The 15,888-nt window shown below is 49.2% G+C and overlaps 1 protein-coding gene across 2 annotated transcripts in view; it reads left to right on the plus strand.

Annotated features, from left to right (window-relative positions):
- The first annotated feature begins 10,468 nt into the window (after nucleotides 1-10,468).
- GNAO1 (G protein subunit alpha o1) overlaps nucleotides 10,469-15,888 on the plus strand; it is a 378,391-nt gene continuing 372,971 nt past the window's right edge. Inside the window, exon 1 of one of the 2 annotated variants that reach the window (XM_089661430.1) lies at nucleotides 10,469-10,861. In XM_089661430.1, coding sequence (XP_089517556.1) covers nucleotides 10,744-10,861 — 118 coding nt within the window. In that variant the 5' untranslated portion in view covers nucleotides 10,469-10,743. The remainder of the gene's footprint in view (nucleotides 10,862-15,888) is intronic. The other variant, XM_089661429.1, reaches the window with a different exon arrangement.

Genomic DNA, 15,888 nt, shown 5'->3' on the forward strand with positions numbered 1-15,888 from the left:
CGGCGTATAAGACGACCCCCGACTTTTCAGAAGATTTTCAGGGGTTGAAAAGTCGTCTTATACGCCGGCAAATACGTATATAAAAGGACTTACCCTTTTTACAAAACAAAATATGATGGGAAATTCAAAATGTTACAGTTATGCCTAGAACAGGATGATATTCTGGTAATAACTGTTTAAGCCCCCATTACATCGGGTGCGATTTGCATGCCAGGGGACTTGCAAATCATATACCAAATCGCACCCTATTGTCCGCTATTAGAGCGGTCATATCGGTGCGGTTCTGACTTGGTCAGAGCCGCTCCGATTTCCAAAGTAGCGCATGCACTACTTTTGTTGCGATTTTCATAGACATCTGGGTCAGATTGAGGGATTTAAAGAGGAACTAAACCCTCTTATCCTTTTCAGCCAAGGATGCTGCCATCTTAGTTTCTGTTTGATCTGCAACTGCAATGGTGCTGCACATGTGATCAGTTATGACACCAGCTATTTGATGATTTGACAGTTTGGTTGAGAACACAAGCAAATGTGCCAGTTAGCATTCCTGGGAATGTAACTGTTTTTTGAAACTGTTAAATCGATCCACTTACCCCCCCCCCAAACTAAAATTAGAAAAAAGAGGTTTGGCTTTAAAGTGGTTGTAAAGGCTCAAGATTTTCTATACATGAAGGTAGAAAACCTTCTCTGTGCAGCATCCCCTAGCCCCCCCTAATACTCACCTAAGCTTGGTTGAGAACACAAGCAAATGTGACAGTTAGCATTCCTGGGAATGTAACTGTTTTTGAAACTGGTAAATCGATCCACTAACCCCCCCGCCCCCAAACTAAAATTAGAAAAAAGAGGTTTGGCTTTAAAGTGGTTGTAAAGGTTTAAGATTTTCTATGCATGAAGGTAGAAAACCTTCTCTGTGCAGCATCCCCCAGCCCCCCCTAATACTCACCTAAGCCCCCTCTCGATCCAGAGATGTGCATAGGAGTCTCAGCTATCCTCGGACTCCCTCTCCTCATTGCCAGAGAAAGCACCAGGAGCCATTGGCTCCCGCTGATGTCAACCACAGCCAGTGAGCCAATAAGAAAATAGAGGGAGTGGGGCGGGGCCGATCCATGGCTGGACATACAGAGCAGAGGCTGGGGAGTGCACATGCTTGGGTGCCCCCATGGCAAGCTGCTTGCTGGGGGGGGCCACCCAATAGGAGGGAGGGGCTAGGAACGCTGGCAGGGGACTCGAGAAGAGGAGGATCCAGAATGCTTTGTACAAAACCACTGCCCAGAGCAGGTAAGTAAAGACATGTTTGTTATTTAAAAAAAAAAAGCCTTTAGGATCACCTTAAATATACTTTAAGCGCCAGTTAACACTGATGTGGTGTGGGATTCGCAGCAAATTTTGTGAGTTTCCAACACTGCATCACAATCGTACTCTGTGCATGCGAACCACTGCGGGTGTCTATGTTAAGTTAACGACACCCCAAAAACAGTTAGCAGAACGCAGTGTGATTGGATGAATCGGATCGCAAGGATGTGAAACACTGGGGCCAGTGACACCAGGACACCATATTGCTTCCAGGTCATTAACAGGAAGGGGAGATCAGTGAGCAGGTGTTCACTGATCTCCCTCCCTTCTATCGGTGCCACCAACAACTCAGCTATCACTAATTGGTGAGTGCCCACTTTTATTTATTATACACATTTGTCAAGTGAAATCCACTTAAAGGGGAGTTGCCATTATACACATTTTTCTTTTTTGCATTTTTTTATTGATTTTCGAGACATTATTATGCTATAGTTGAATGGTGAGATATCACATCTGTGTTTTTAGTTGCATTTATTGGTCAAGTGAAATTCACTTAAAAGGGCAGCTACCGTTATACATATTTGCTTATTGTTTATATAATATTCATATTTTTATTTTTGGGTCACTAGTATGGCATAACTGAATGATATTGGGTTGGCGCTGTTGCATCTTTTTGATTTGATTTATACCCACCATGCAGGTACCAGATCACCATTTCTCTCTTGGCGTCAGGAAAACTTGTCAGAAGTGACTCAGAATCAGATTCTGATAGCAGAGGAATGAGACAGCAGACAGAAATGACACTAACACCCTGTTCACACTGGATGCGAATTGGCATGTGATTTGCATGCTATGCGACTTGGAAATTGCATGCCAAGTCGCACCCTATTTTCCATAATTACAGCGGTCATATTGGTGTGGTTCCGGCTTGGTCAGAGCTGCATCAATTTCTAAAGTAGTTCATGCATTACTTAATAATAATGCAGTAATTTTAATGCAGAAGAGACATGCTTTGTCTCTTCTGCATCCGCCCTGTAGTAGAAGTATTGCTACAGTGCGGCATGGCTGCGCAAAATCATGTATATATATAGACATATGTGATTTGCATTTCCGGGTGGGGGGGGGGGGCGGCTGAGGATGTCAATCACCGGGTCCGAACCAGCTATTCCCGGCCGACACTCGGTGCTTGTCAGCAAAGCTGACAGGGGAGAGACCTGTGTATAAACAACACAGGGCTCTCTCCTGTCAGCATTGACATGCTACTGTGTATCTCTCTGCAGAGATACACAGCAGCATGTCTCCCTAGTAAAACAGCACACAATGTAAAACACACACAGCACACAGTCAACCCTTTGATAGCCCCATATGTTAACCCCTTCCTGCCCAGTGTCATTAGTACAGTGTCAGTGCTTTTTTTTTAGCACTGATCACTCTATTGGTGTCACTTGGGATGTCAGTGACACCAAGTCAGTTCCCCCCAGTGTCAGAATGTCCACCGCAGTCCCACTATAAGTCGCTGATTGCCGCCATTACTAGTAAAAGAAAAAAAAATTCCAGTATCTATTGTATACTGGGCGGCACAGTGGCTTAGTGGATAGCACGTCTGCCTTGCAGTAAATGGGTCATGGGTTAGATTCCCGACCATGGTGCCTCCTGCATGGAGTTTGAATGTTCTTCCTGTGCTTGCGTGGGTTTCCTCCAGGTGCTCCAGTTTCCTCCCACACTCCAAAGACATGCTGTTAGGTTAATTGGATCCTATCTAAATTGGCCCTAATATGTGTATGTATGAATGTGAGTTAGGGACCTTAGATTGTACACCCCTTGAGGGTTAGGGACTGATGTGAATGTTCAATATATATATGTGTAAAGCGCTGTGTAAATTGACAGCGCTATATAAGTACCTGAAATAAATAAATATACTGCCATTTGCAAATGCTATAACTTTCACAGAAACCAATTAATTTACACGTATTGGGAATTTTTTTTTTAGCAAAGACATGGAGCAGAATACATTTTGGCCTAAATTTATGAAGAAATGGGATTTTTAAATTTTTTTACTGGACATGTTTTATAGCAAAATGTCAAGAATATTGGTTTTTTTTCAAAATTGTTGGCCTTTTTTTGTTTATAGAACAAAAAATAAAAAACGCAGAAGTGATCAAATACCACCAAAACAAAGCTCTATTTGTGGGGAAAAAAATAGCAGAAATTTCATTTATGTACAGCATTGCATAACCACGCAATTGTCAGTTAAGGTAACGTAGTGCCGTATCGCAAGAAATGGCCTGGCCAGGAAGGGGGGTAAATCCTGTGGAAGGCAAGTGGTTAAAGTTACTTAACTGCCTGTCCGCCCTTGTAGGGTGATCCACGCATGCGTTCCTCACTGTACAAATTCGGCAAAGCCGAATCTGACGGAACTCCCGCACATGCGTGGGAGTGACGTCATCCGTGCCCGGCCAATGACAGCGGCCAGCAATCAAAATCCGGAATTCCTGTCGCCCGAAGATGTCAAAGGCCGGGCGGGGAGCAGCGAGTGGCCACATCGCTGGAGCTGACGGGAGTATAGTTCTAATACAAAATATATGGCGAGTGCTGAAATTCTCGTTTACACTTGACTGTTTTACCAACGCTTGCCAAACGCATCTATAGCGTTTGGCAAGCGTTGGTCCAGCGTTTGCGGAGCGTTTTTTAATGCTCAGCAAACGCTCCGCAAACGGTGCATGCACGGTTTAGCAGCGGTTGCTAGGCGTTTGCTGAGCGTTAAAAACGCCCCACAAACGCCTATAATGAAGTTTAAATGGTGTTACCACTCCGCAAACACCCCACAACCGCACTGCAAATGCCGGCCAGGCATTTGCGGAGCAGCAACATAGACTAGAATAGGAGGCTTCAACGCCTCCTGACTCGACCAGAGGCGTCCGTTTTGCCGCGACGCTAACGCTCCCGTTAGAACAGCACCATGTGCTGCAATGAGCAGAATTGTCCGAGGTGTTTGGGAAGCAGTAAAAATGCTTCCCAAACGCCTCTCTGCCGCCTGCACACAACGCTAGTGTGAACGTAGCCTAATAGCCGCTAGCACAAGGGGTAGAGGTAACAAATCCCATATAACATATATAATAAAGTGCAGCGCTAAACATTAAATATCGTCCCACTCACTCTATAAAAAAAACTGTAGCTGCTGACTTTTAAGAAATAAGCCATCCTGTATTCCAGGTGCTGGCATCTGCAGTGTGGGCACCCGGCTGTGACAGCTTGCGGCTTCACAGCCGGGTGCCCACTGCACATGCGCGAGTAGTGCTGCGCTTCCTGTATGGCCCTGTCGTGTTCTGGCACCTGTCACGTGTCCCACAAGACTTTGGGGAGGGAGGAGGACAACTTCCGCTTCCGATCACCTAGGCAGCAGAAGTGGGAGCGGGTACCTGTCAGTTTCGTGTACCCGCTCCCCAAAGGTGCCAATCCTTAATGGGGAGCGTGGGGACCAATCTTTAAAGCAGAACTTCCCCTTTTGGGTGGATCGCCACTTTAAGTGTAAAATTGATAATGTGAACACCTGAATCAAATAGCCAATAAAGCATGTAAACAGTAATACAATGATACATATATATCCATCCAATAATAGAATGAAGTTTAAAAAAACACTAATGAAGACTTTTCCGTGATACTACAAGGCACAGCAATACCAGTGTTGAAATTCCAAAAAAGTGCTCTTAGTCCAGTGAAGGAATCCACCACCTGTAAAAGCTATGCACTCACCAGAAAGTTACTGGTAAAGTAGCATTTATGCTGATCACATAGATGAAAATCTCAAGGATCCAAATGTGGAGACCGAACTTCTCCAATAAGCCCTGACATAACCTCAGACCGAAAGAGGGGGAATCCTCCTAGAGAGAAAAGCTCACCACAGGAGTATAAAAAACAATCCATGTGGAAAGATAGATAACATGTGTTACAAACACATACCAAAATGACCGCCACTCCGAGTCGCGTATATGGGTGTACCCCTGAGGACGTGCATGCACACAAAACACACTGGGTGGAGCCTTACGTGCTGACGTCATGCTGCTACGTCCGCGACTCAGAACAGTGGCCATCTTGGTATGTGTTTGTAACATATGTTATCTATCTTTCCACATGGATTGTTTTTAATACTCTTTTAATAAATACTACACTATATACCAAACGCTGGGCTCCTGTGGTGAGCTTTTCTCAGAACGAAAGAGGGGGAATCTTCCTAGAGAGAAAAGCTCACCACAGGAGCCTAGGGTTCAGTATATAGTGTAGTATTTATTAAAAGAGTATTAAAAAAATCCACATGGAAAGATAGGTAACGTGTTACAAACACATGTCAAGATGGCCACCGCTGTGAGTCGCGTATATGGGCGTACCCCTGGGGACGTGCATGCACACAAAACACGTAGGGTGGAGGCTTATGTGCTGATGTCATGCCACTAGGAGCGGAGGCCATCTTGGTATGTGTTTGTAACACGTTATCTATCTTTCCCGGTGGATTGTTTTTTATACTCTTTTACTTAATACTACACTATATACCGAACCCTAGGCTCCTGTGGTGATCTTTTCTCTCTAGGAAGATTCCCCCTCTTTCGTTCTGAGAAAAGCTCACCATAGGAGCCCACGTTTTGGTATATAGTGTAGTATTTATTAAAGGAGTATAAAAAACAATCCACGTGGAAAGATAGAGAACATATGATACAAACAGGGGCGGACTGATCATTTGGAAACTCAGGCACTGCCCGAGGGCCTGGGGTCAGTAGGGGGCCCCATGAGATGCCCCTGGTACCTTTTTCATAGGCTTTTTTGAGTGTGGGCAAGGACACAGGGGCCCCATGATCCCCTATTGCCTGGGGGCCCCATGAGTTGTCAGTCCTCCCCTGGTTACAAACACATACCAAGTTGGCCGCCGCTCTGAGTCGCATGACGTCAGCACGTAAGGCTCCACCCAATCTGTTTTGTGTGCATGCACGTCCTCAGGGGTACGCCCATATACGCGACTCGGAGCGGCGGTCATTTTGGTTTGTGTTTGTAACACGTTATCTATCTTTCCACGTGGATTGTTTTTTATACTCTTTTAATAAATACTACACTATATACCGAACCTTGGGCTCCTGTGGTGAGCTTTTCTCAGAACAAAAGAGGGGGAATCCTCCTAGACAGAAAAGCTCACCACAGGAGCCCAGGGTTCTGTATATAGTGTAGTATTTATTAAAAGAGTGTAAAAAACAATCCACGTGGAAAGATAGATAACGTGTTACAAACACATACCAAAATGACCGCCGCTCCGAGTCGCATATATGGGTGTACCCCTGAGGACGTGCATGCACACAAAACACACTGGGTGGAGCCTTACGTGCTGACGTCATGCTGCCACGTCCGCGACTCAGAGCGGCGGCCAACTTGGTATGTGTTTGTAACATATGTTATCTATCTTTCCACGTAGATTGTTTTTTATACTCTTTTAATAAATACTACACTATATACCAAACCATGGGCTCCTGTTGTGAGCTTTTCTCAGAACAAAAGAGGGGGAATCCTCCTAGAGAGAAAAGATCACCACAGGAGCCCAGGGTTCGGTATATAGTGTAGTATTTATTAAAAGAGTATAAAAAACAATCCATGTGGAAAGATAGGTAACGTGTTACAAACACATACCAAGATGACCGCCACTCTGAGTCGCGTATATGGGCATACCCCTGAGGACATGAATGCGCACAAAACACATTGGGTGGAGCCTTACGTGCTGATGTCATGCCGCCGCATCCGTGACTTAGAGCGGCGGCCATCTTGGTATGTGTTTGTAACACAAGTTATCTATCTTTCGACGTGGATTGTTTTTCAAACTCTTTTAATAAATACTACACTATATACCGAACCCTGGGCTCCTGTGGTAAGCTTTTCTCTCTAGGACACGGGGGTCAAACTGGCGCCCCTCCAGCGGTTGCCAAACTATAAGTCCCATGAGGCATTGCAAGATTGACAGTTGCAAACATGACTCCCAAAGGCAGAGGCATGATGGGACTAGTTTCGCAACAACTGGAGGGCCACCAGTTTGACGCCCCTGCTCTAGGAGGATTCCCCCTCTTTCGGTCTGAAGTTATGTCAGGGCTTATTGGAGAAGTCCGGTCTCCACATTTGGATCCTTGAGATTTTCATCTATGTGATCAGCATAAATGCTACTTTACCAGTAGCTTTCTGGTGAGTGCATAGCTTTTAGAGGTGGTGGATTCCTTCACTGGATTAAGAGCACTTTTTTGGAATTTCAACACTGGTATTGCTGTGCCTTGTAGTACCACGGACACTTTTCTTCATTAGTGTTTTTTTACACTTCATTCTATTATTGGATGGATATATATGTATCATTGCATTACTGTTTACATGCTTTATTGGCTATTTGATTCAGGTGTTCACATTGTCAATTTGACACTTAATGAGTATAGTTCTGCTTTCACTAATATATGTTAGTTTTCAATTTTAATACTATTAATATATATATTTAAACTAATCAGTGGTATTGTCTGTATAGACAGTGATGAAAAATTGGACATTTGCCAATTACAAATATATCATAACAGGAAATGCTACACCTGACAATGTCCTTGAAAAGCAGGGAAAATTGACAACCATCTGGTTTATGTGTGAAAAGTGTGCTAACATAAGCATTTATTGTGGCCCAATTCCCACCGACATTTCTGCAGTGCGCAGCTGAAACCGGATCATGCTTATTATTATGTTCTATGGCAAAAAAACATTTTATTGTTAGCATATTATTTTATAAAAATCCCTGTATTGATTATCCAGCCAACCAACCTAAGGTGAATGGTAGAGCTGGACATTTCCAAATGTATTTATTTATTTATTTATTTCAAGCTGAATACCAGAAATGGCAATTTGTACATAGCTACTGGACATGTGCACGCTGGAAAATGTCTTTTCATTTCGGATGCATTAATTCACTGAAGTATTTTCTTTTGTCATATTTGTTACGTTGAACTGATTTGTGTTAGGAATTCGTTTTATATCTTCAGCATTCATTTGGTATATTCATTGATCTGAGAGGGGACCTGACAAGAAGAGGATCAAGGCTGCTCTGTGCAAAACTACTACAAAGCAGGTAAGTATGTCATGTTTGTTTTTTGTTTTGTTTTTTTAAAGCCTAACCTTTGATATAATTTTCATTTTGTGATAACTTGTTTGAATTTGTTCACATTTATTACTGTGTCCATTTGGAAATTCATATACATCCGAATCTCTGAAAATCACATCTTTGTCCAAAAATGTATTTGTTACAAAATTAAGGCATATGTCTAATAGTTATATTGGTGCAGCTTGGACCAATGTAAGTATGTACAGTATGTGGCATACCTGTGGGGTCCCTGTGACAGCTGGAAATCACTGTAGTAAACACCACTGTTACAATGCTTTCCACTTGCTTCCGAGCATCGTGGTGAATTGCTGCCTTCTGAACACGGCACAGGCACCATTCAGAGAATGCTTTGCATTTTCTCAATGAATGCAAAGCTTTCTCTGATTGGATGAGGTACCCCACCTCATCCAATGAGAGAAAGCTTTGCAATTATTGAGAAATGCAAAGCGTTCTCTGAATGGTGCCTGTGCTGTGTTCAGAAGACAGCCATTCACCACGATGTCACCACCCCGGTGACATCATGATCTCCACTTCATTCAGTCAGAGAACGCTTTGCACCTATTGAGAGAATGCAAAGTGTTTTCTGAATGGTGTTCGTTCCAAGCAAGCAACCTCCTGTGTTCACTAAGGAGCTACTTAGCACAGGACCCAGAATCTAGTGGAGATTACTGGAGTAGTGGTGCCAACTACAGTGTTTCCATCTTCCACAGGGATCCTACATACGTACATTGGTCCAATTTGTCTACCAGTGTGGAAAGAAACCCATGCAAGCACAGGGAGAACATACAAACTCCATGCAGGTAGTGTCCTGGATGAGATTTGAACAAAGGACCCCAGTGCTGCAGGATAGAAGTGCAAACCACCGTGCTGCGACCAGCCAAAACATATAAAAACATGGAAATGCCCTGGAGATCGGGGACAGCTGTCACACATGGAGGACATGCCAGCTGCTGAACTACATGTAAACCATGACTGAGTGGCATTCAATGTGCTAAATTACCAGATATTAAAAATTATATTTTTCATAATTAAAATAGGACTCTTGCACATGGCTGTACATTAGGGCATATACAGGGGCGGACTGACCATTTGGAAACTCGGGCATGGTCCGAGGGCCCAGGGTCAGTAGGGGGCCCCATGAGATACCCCTGGTACCTTTTTCATAGGCTTTTTTGAATTTGGGCAAGGACACAGGGGCCCCATGATCCCCTATTGCCCGGGGGCCCCTGAGTTGTCAGTCCGCCCCTGGGCATATAGTTATACAGAGTAAAATATGCCTGTTGTTGTGGTGCCTGGGAGCCATAGCTGCAGTGTCATTATACCCACTGAACAGAATATATATATATGTACATAAAGTATATACACCTTCCGGTCAGATTTTCATAGCATGTTTTGAAACATAGGCATATATGCGTGTGTGAAAACGTGATTGCTGGAAGTCACGCCTGTATAAGTGCACAAAGCACCGCAACAACCAGCGTAGGTATTTTAGCACATATGGCTGTATACCCTAATCTACAGCAGTGTGCAACTGTTTTCACCGTGTTTTCATCCTCTGTTTCAAATCTGATCCCCTGCAATCTCTTTGCAGCCACTTATGTCCACGCTCTAGCAATTGCTGCTGGACATTTCTCAGGGTAGGCCCCCTGATGCTGAGAACAATGGACCATGCCAATGTAATGTGCCTTGTAATCCCCATTGGGGGAGCATGTGACAGGGTGACAACACAGAAGAACAATTGATAGACAATGACTGATTGTTGTCACTCTCTAGCAGGAAGCGTCTAAATAATGACACTATTGGCAGGATCTCTGGATTACTTTAATGAAACCTGCAGATTTAAGAATGACTCGTGAGATGACATGAACACTGGATGAAATCTTAGTGATTGGTACGTGTCATTCAATGTATTCAGGATGACAGGGGGCGGCTCCTCCCCTGACTGCTGACAGAAAAGATCACGTGACGCTGTCCAAACCATAGGCGGGGCCGAAAGCGCTACCCAAGGCGCGTCCCCGTTCTTCCCAGTGTCTGGCCGCTCCCGCGGTCGCGCGCCTAGTGACGTCAGAGCGGCAGCGGAGAGACAGAGACGGAGATAGCGGGATACGGCGATACCGACAGACCGGGGTGACAGAACCTAGAGCCCGCACCGGCACCCAACAAAACGGGAACCTTTCCTCGCCGCTCTCCCGCCGGTCCCCAGGAAACTAACTCTCCTCATCTCTACCCGCCGGGACCAGGACCCGGGACCTCCTCCGCCCGCTCCCGCCGGACCCGGGACCCCCCGAGCAGTCATGGGCTGCACCCTGAGCGCGGAGGAGAGAGCTGCGCTGGAGAGAAGCAAACAGATCGAGAAGAACCTGAAGGAGGATGGGATCAGTGCGGCCAAGGATGTCAAATTGCTGCTGCTGGGTGAGAACACCCCCACCCCCTCCTCCCCATTCACCCACTATTCACCGATCACTCACTGCCTGCTCCTCGGCCAGAGCACCGCCCCCTACCACCACCAAGATTCACCCACTCAGCAGCATTCGCCCGCTGCCTGCTCCTCTGTCAGAACACCAACCCACTACCAGGATTCACCCATTGAGCAACATTCACCGATCACCCACTGCCTGCTCTTGGGTGCGAGTAGTTCATCCCCCCTCCCCACGTACAATATTCACCCACTGAGCAACATTCACCCAGTATTCACTGATCACCAATGCCTGCAGCTGGTGGGAACACGGATCCCCCCCCCATTCACCCACTGATCGTCTTTAAATATTCACCCACTGCCTGCTCCTGGATGAGACCACTGACCCCTGTCATCTGTACCACTGCCTGCTGATCACCATTCACCCATTGCATGCATGCCATTCACCCAGTGTTCATCATTAACCTACTGCATTCACAACACCCAGGGCTCACCATTCACTGTGTGCATGCCTGCTGCTGCTGCTCTTCATCATTCACCTACTGCATGCCTGCCTTTGACCATTCACCCACAGCATGCGCACCATTCACCAGTACATGGAGGATCCTCCATTAGATTGGGAGCTTCCTATGAGATGTCGGCACACCCAGCCATGGACCAGCTCGCTGACTCTGCAGCCCCTCTCCCCTGTGTGTGCACATATGTGATGGGTGGATTCAGATGACATGGAGCCCATACATGCTATATAGCCTGGATCATGTCACTGATGTGCTCACTATGGGCTCCACACACCCCATTCCCCCTGACATCCATCCCATTCCCCATCTCTTGCTGTGATCTGGGTGGCCATCTGTGTGCCCTGCCCCCCCCCCCATGTCGCTCAGCTCCCAGTCTGATATGTTATAGTAGGAGGGATGGGGGGGATATTGGGGGATCCTGTGTGATAAGATTGAGTGTGTTGGGGTGATCTCTCCTGTATGGAGGGGGGGGGGTGATCTCTCTTGGATGTAGGGTGGGGGGGAGGTGATCTCTCTTGGATGTAGGGTGGGGGGGAGGTGATCTCTCTTGGATGTAGGGTGGGGGGGGAGGTGATCTCTCTTGGATGTAGGGTGGGGGGGGAGGTGATCTCTCTTGGATGTAGGGTGGGGGGGGAGGTGATCTCTCTTGGATGTAGGGTGGGGGGGGAGGTGATCTCTCTTGGATGTAGGGTGGGGGGGGAGGTGATCTCTCTTGGATGTAGGGTGGGGGGGGAGGTGATCTCTCTTGGATGTAGGGTGGGGGGGGAGGTGATCTCTCTTGGATGTAGGGTGGGGGGGGAGGTGATCTCTCTTGGATGTAGGGTGGGGGGGGAGGTGATCTCTCTTGGATGTAGGGTGGGGGGGGAGGTGATCTCTCTTGGATGTAGGGTGGGGGGGGAGGTGATCTCTCTTGGATGTAGGGTGGGGGGGGAGGTGATCTCTTTTGGATGTAGGGTGGGGGGTGATCTCCCTTGGATGCAGGGTGTGGGGGGGTGATCTCCCTTGAATGCAGGATGGGGGGGGGAGGTGATCTCTCTTGGATGTAGGATGGGAGGGAGGTGATCTCTCTTGGATGAAGGGTGAGGGGGGGAGGTGATCTCTCTTGGATGAAGGGTGAGGGTGATCTCTCTTGGATGAAGGGTGAGGGTGATCTCTTCTGGATGTAGTGTGGAAGGGGGTGATCTCTTCTGGATGTAGTGTGGAAGGGGGTGATCTCTTCTGGATGTAGTGTGGAAGGGGGTGATCTCTTCTGGATGTAGTGTGGAAGGGGGTGATCTTTCCAGGATGTAGGGGGGGGTGGATCTTTCCAGGATGTAGGGGTGGTGATCTTTCCTGGATGTAGGGGTGGGGGTGATCTTTCCAGGATGTGGGGGTGATCTTTCCAGGATGTAGGGGTGGGGGGGTGATCTTTCCTGGATGTAGGGGGGGGGGTGATCTTTCCTGGATGTAGGGGGGGGGTGATCTTTCCTGGATGTAGGGGGGGAGGTGATCTTTCCTGGATGTAGGGGGGGGTGATCTTTCCTGGATGTAGGGGGGGGTGATCTTTCCAGGATGTAGGGGTGGGGGTGATCTTTCCAGGATGTAGGGGTGGGGGTGATCTTTCCAGGATGTAGGGGTGGGGGTGATCTTTCCAGGATGTAGGGGTGGGGGTGATCTTTCCAGGATGTGGGGGTGATCTTTCCAGGATGTGGGGGTGATCTTTCCAGGATGTAGGGGTGGGGGGGGTGATCTTTCCAGGATGTAGGGGTGGGGGGGTGATCTTTCCTGGATGTAGGGGTGGGGGGGGTGATCTTTCCTGGATGTAGGGGTGGGGGGGGTGATCTTTCCTGGATGTAGGGGGGGGGGTGATCTTTCCTGGATGTAGGGGGGGGGTGATCTTTCCTGGATGTAGGGGGGGGTGATCTTTCCTGGATGTAGGGGGGGGGTGATCTTTCCTGGATGTAGGGGGGGGGTGATCTTTCCTGGATGTAGGGGGGGGTGATCTTTCCTGGATGTAGGGGGGGGGTGATCTCTCCTGGATGTAGGGGGGGGGTGATCTCTCCTGGATGTAGGGGGGGGGTGATCTCTCCTGGACGTAGGGTGGGAGGGGAGTGATCTCTCTTGGATGTGGGAGGGGAGTGATCTCTCTTGGATGTGGGAGGGGAGTGATCTCTCTTGGATGTGGGAGGGGAGTGATCTCTCTTGGATGTGGGAGGGGAGTGATCTCTCTTGGATGTGGGAGGGGAGTGATCTCTCTTGGATGTGGGAGGGGAGTGATCTCTCTTGGATGTGGGAGGGGAGTGATCTCTCTTGGATGTGGGAGGGGAGTGATCTCTCTTGGATGTGGGAGGGGGGGCGATCTCTCTTGGATGTGGGAGGGGGGGCGATCTCTCTTAGATGTGGGAGGGGGGGCGATCTCTCTTAGATGTGGGAGGGGGGGCGATCTCTCCTGGATGTGGGAGGGGGGGCGATCTCTCCTGGATGTGGGAGGAGGGGCGATCTCTCCTGGATGTGGGAGGAGGGGCGATCTCTCCTGGATGTGGGAGGAGGGGCGATCTCTCCTGGATGTGGGAGGGGGGGCGATCTCTCCTGGATGTGGGAGGGGGGGCGATCTCTCCTGGATGTGGGAGGGGGGGGCGATCTCTCCTGGATGTAGGGGGGGGGGGCGATCTCTCCTGGATGTAGGGGGGGGGGCGATCTCTCCTGGATGTAGGGGGGGGGGCGATCTCTCCTGGATGTAGGGGGGGGGGCGATCTCTCCTGGATGTAGGGGGGGGGGCGATCTCTCCTGGATGTAGGGGGGGGGGCGATCTCTCCTGGATGTAGGGGGGGGGGCGATCTCTCCTGGATGTAGGGGGGGGGCGATCTCTCCTGGATGTAGGGGGGGGGGGGCGATCTCTCCTGGATGTAGGGGGGGGGGCGATCTCTCCTGGATGTAGGGGGGGGGGCGATCTCTCCTGGATGTAGGGGGGGGGGGCGATCTCTCCTGGATGTAGGGGGGGGGGGCGATCTCTCCTGGATGTAGGGGGGGGGGGCGATCTCTCCTGGATGTAGGGGGGGGGGGCGATCTCTCCTGGATGTAGGGGGGGGGGCGATCTCTCCTGGATGTAGGGGGGGGGGGCGATCTCTCCTGGATGTAGGGGGGGGGGGCGATCTCTCCTGGATGTAGGGGGGGGCGATCTCTCCTGGATGTAGGGTGATGATCTCTCCTGTATGGGGAGGGGGGTAATGTCTCCTGCGTGTAGGGTGAGGACGGGGGTGATATCTCCTGCATGTTGGGTGAGGGGGTGCTGTCTCCTGCATGCTGGGTGAGGGGGTGATGTCTCCTGCATGCTGGGTGAGGGGGTGATGTCTCCTGCATGCTGGGTGAGGGGGTGATCTCTCTTGTATGTAGGGTGAGGGTGTGTGTGGGGGGTGATCTCTACTGTATGTATGGGGGAGGTGGTCTCTACTATATGTAGAGTGATCTCTCTCCTGTGTGTAGGGTGAGGGGGGGTGATCTCTCCTGTATGTAGGGTGGGGGGGGTGATCTGTGTACTGTATGTAGGGTGAGGGGGGTGATCTGTGTACTGTATGTAGGGTGAGGGGGGTGATCTCTGTACTGTATGTAGGGTGAGGGGGGTGATCTCTGTACTGTATGTAGGGTGAGGGGGGGTGATCTCTGTACTGTATGTAGGGTGAGGGGGGGTGATCTCTCTACTGTATGTAGGGTGAGGGGGGTGATCTCTGTACTGTATGTAGGGTGAGGGGGGGTGATCTCTCTACTGTATGTAGGGTGAGGGGGGGTGATCTCTCTACTGTATGTAGGGTGAGGGGGGGTGATCTCTCTACTGTATGTAGGGTGAGGGGGGGGGTGATCTCTCTACTGTATGTAGGGTGAGGGGGGGGTGATCTCTCTACTGTATGTAGGGTGAGGGGGGGGTGATCTCTCTACTGTATGTAGGGTGAGGGGGGGTGATCTCTCTACTGTATGTAGGGCGAGGGGGGGGGGGTCTGTATGTAGGGCGAGGGGTGATCTCTCTACTGTATGTAGGGCGAGGGGGGGGTGATCTCTCTACTGTATGTGGGGGAGGTGATCTCTCTACTGTATGTGGGGGGGGGGGGGGTGATCTCTCTACTGTATGTGGGGGGGGGGGTGATCTCTCTACTGTATGTGGGGGGGGGGTGATCTCTCTACTGTATGTGGGGGGGGGTGATCTCTCTACTGTATGTAGGGTGAGGGGGGCGATCTCTCTCCTGTATGTAGGGTGAGGGGGGGGTGATCTCTCTACTGTATGTAGGGTGAGGGGGGTTGAACTCTCTATGTAGGGTGAGGGGGGGGGGTGTGATCTCTCTACTGTATGTAGGGTTGGGGGGGGGGGTGATCTCTCTACTGTATGTAGGGTTGGGGGGGTGATCTCTCTACTGTATGTAGGGTTGGGGGGGGGTGATCTCTCTACTGTATGTAGGGTGGGGGGGTGGGGGCATGATCTCTCCTGTATGTAGGGTGGGGGTTATTTCTCCTGTATGGGGTGATCTATGGGGGTG

Source organism: Staurois parvus, unplaced genomic scaffold (genome assembly GCF_062004578.1).
Source record: "Staurois parvus isolate SC_StPar_1 unplaced genomic scaffold, SC_StPar_1.0 ptg001336l, whole genome shotgun sequence".
NCBI classification, from domain to species: domain Eukaryota; kingdom Metazoa; phylum Chordata; class Amphibia; order Anura; family Ranidae; genus Staurois; species Staurois parvus.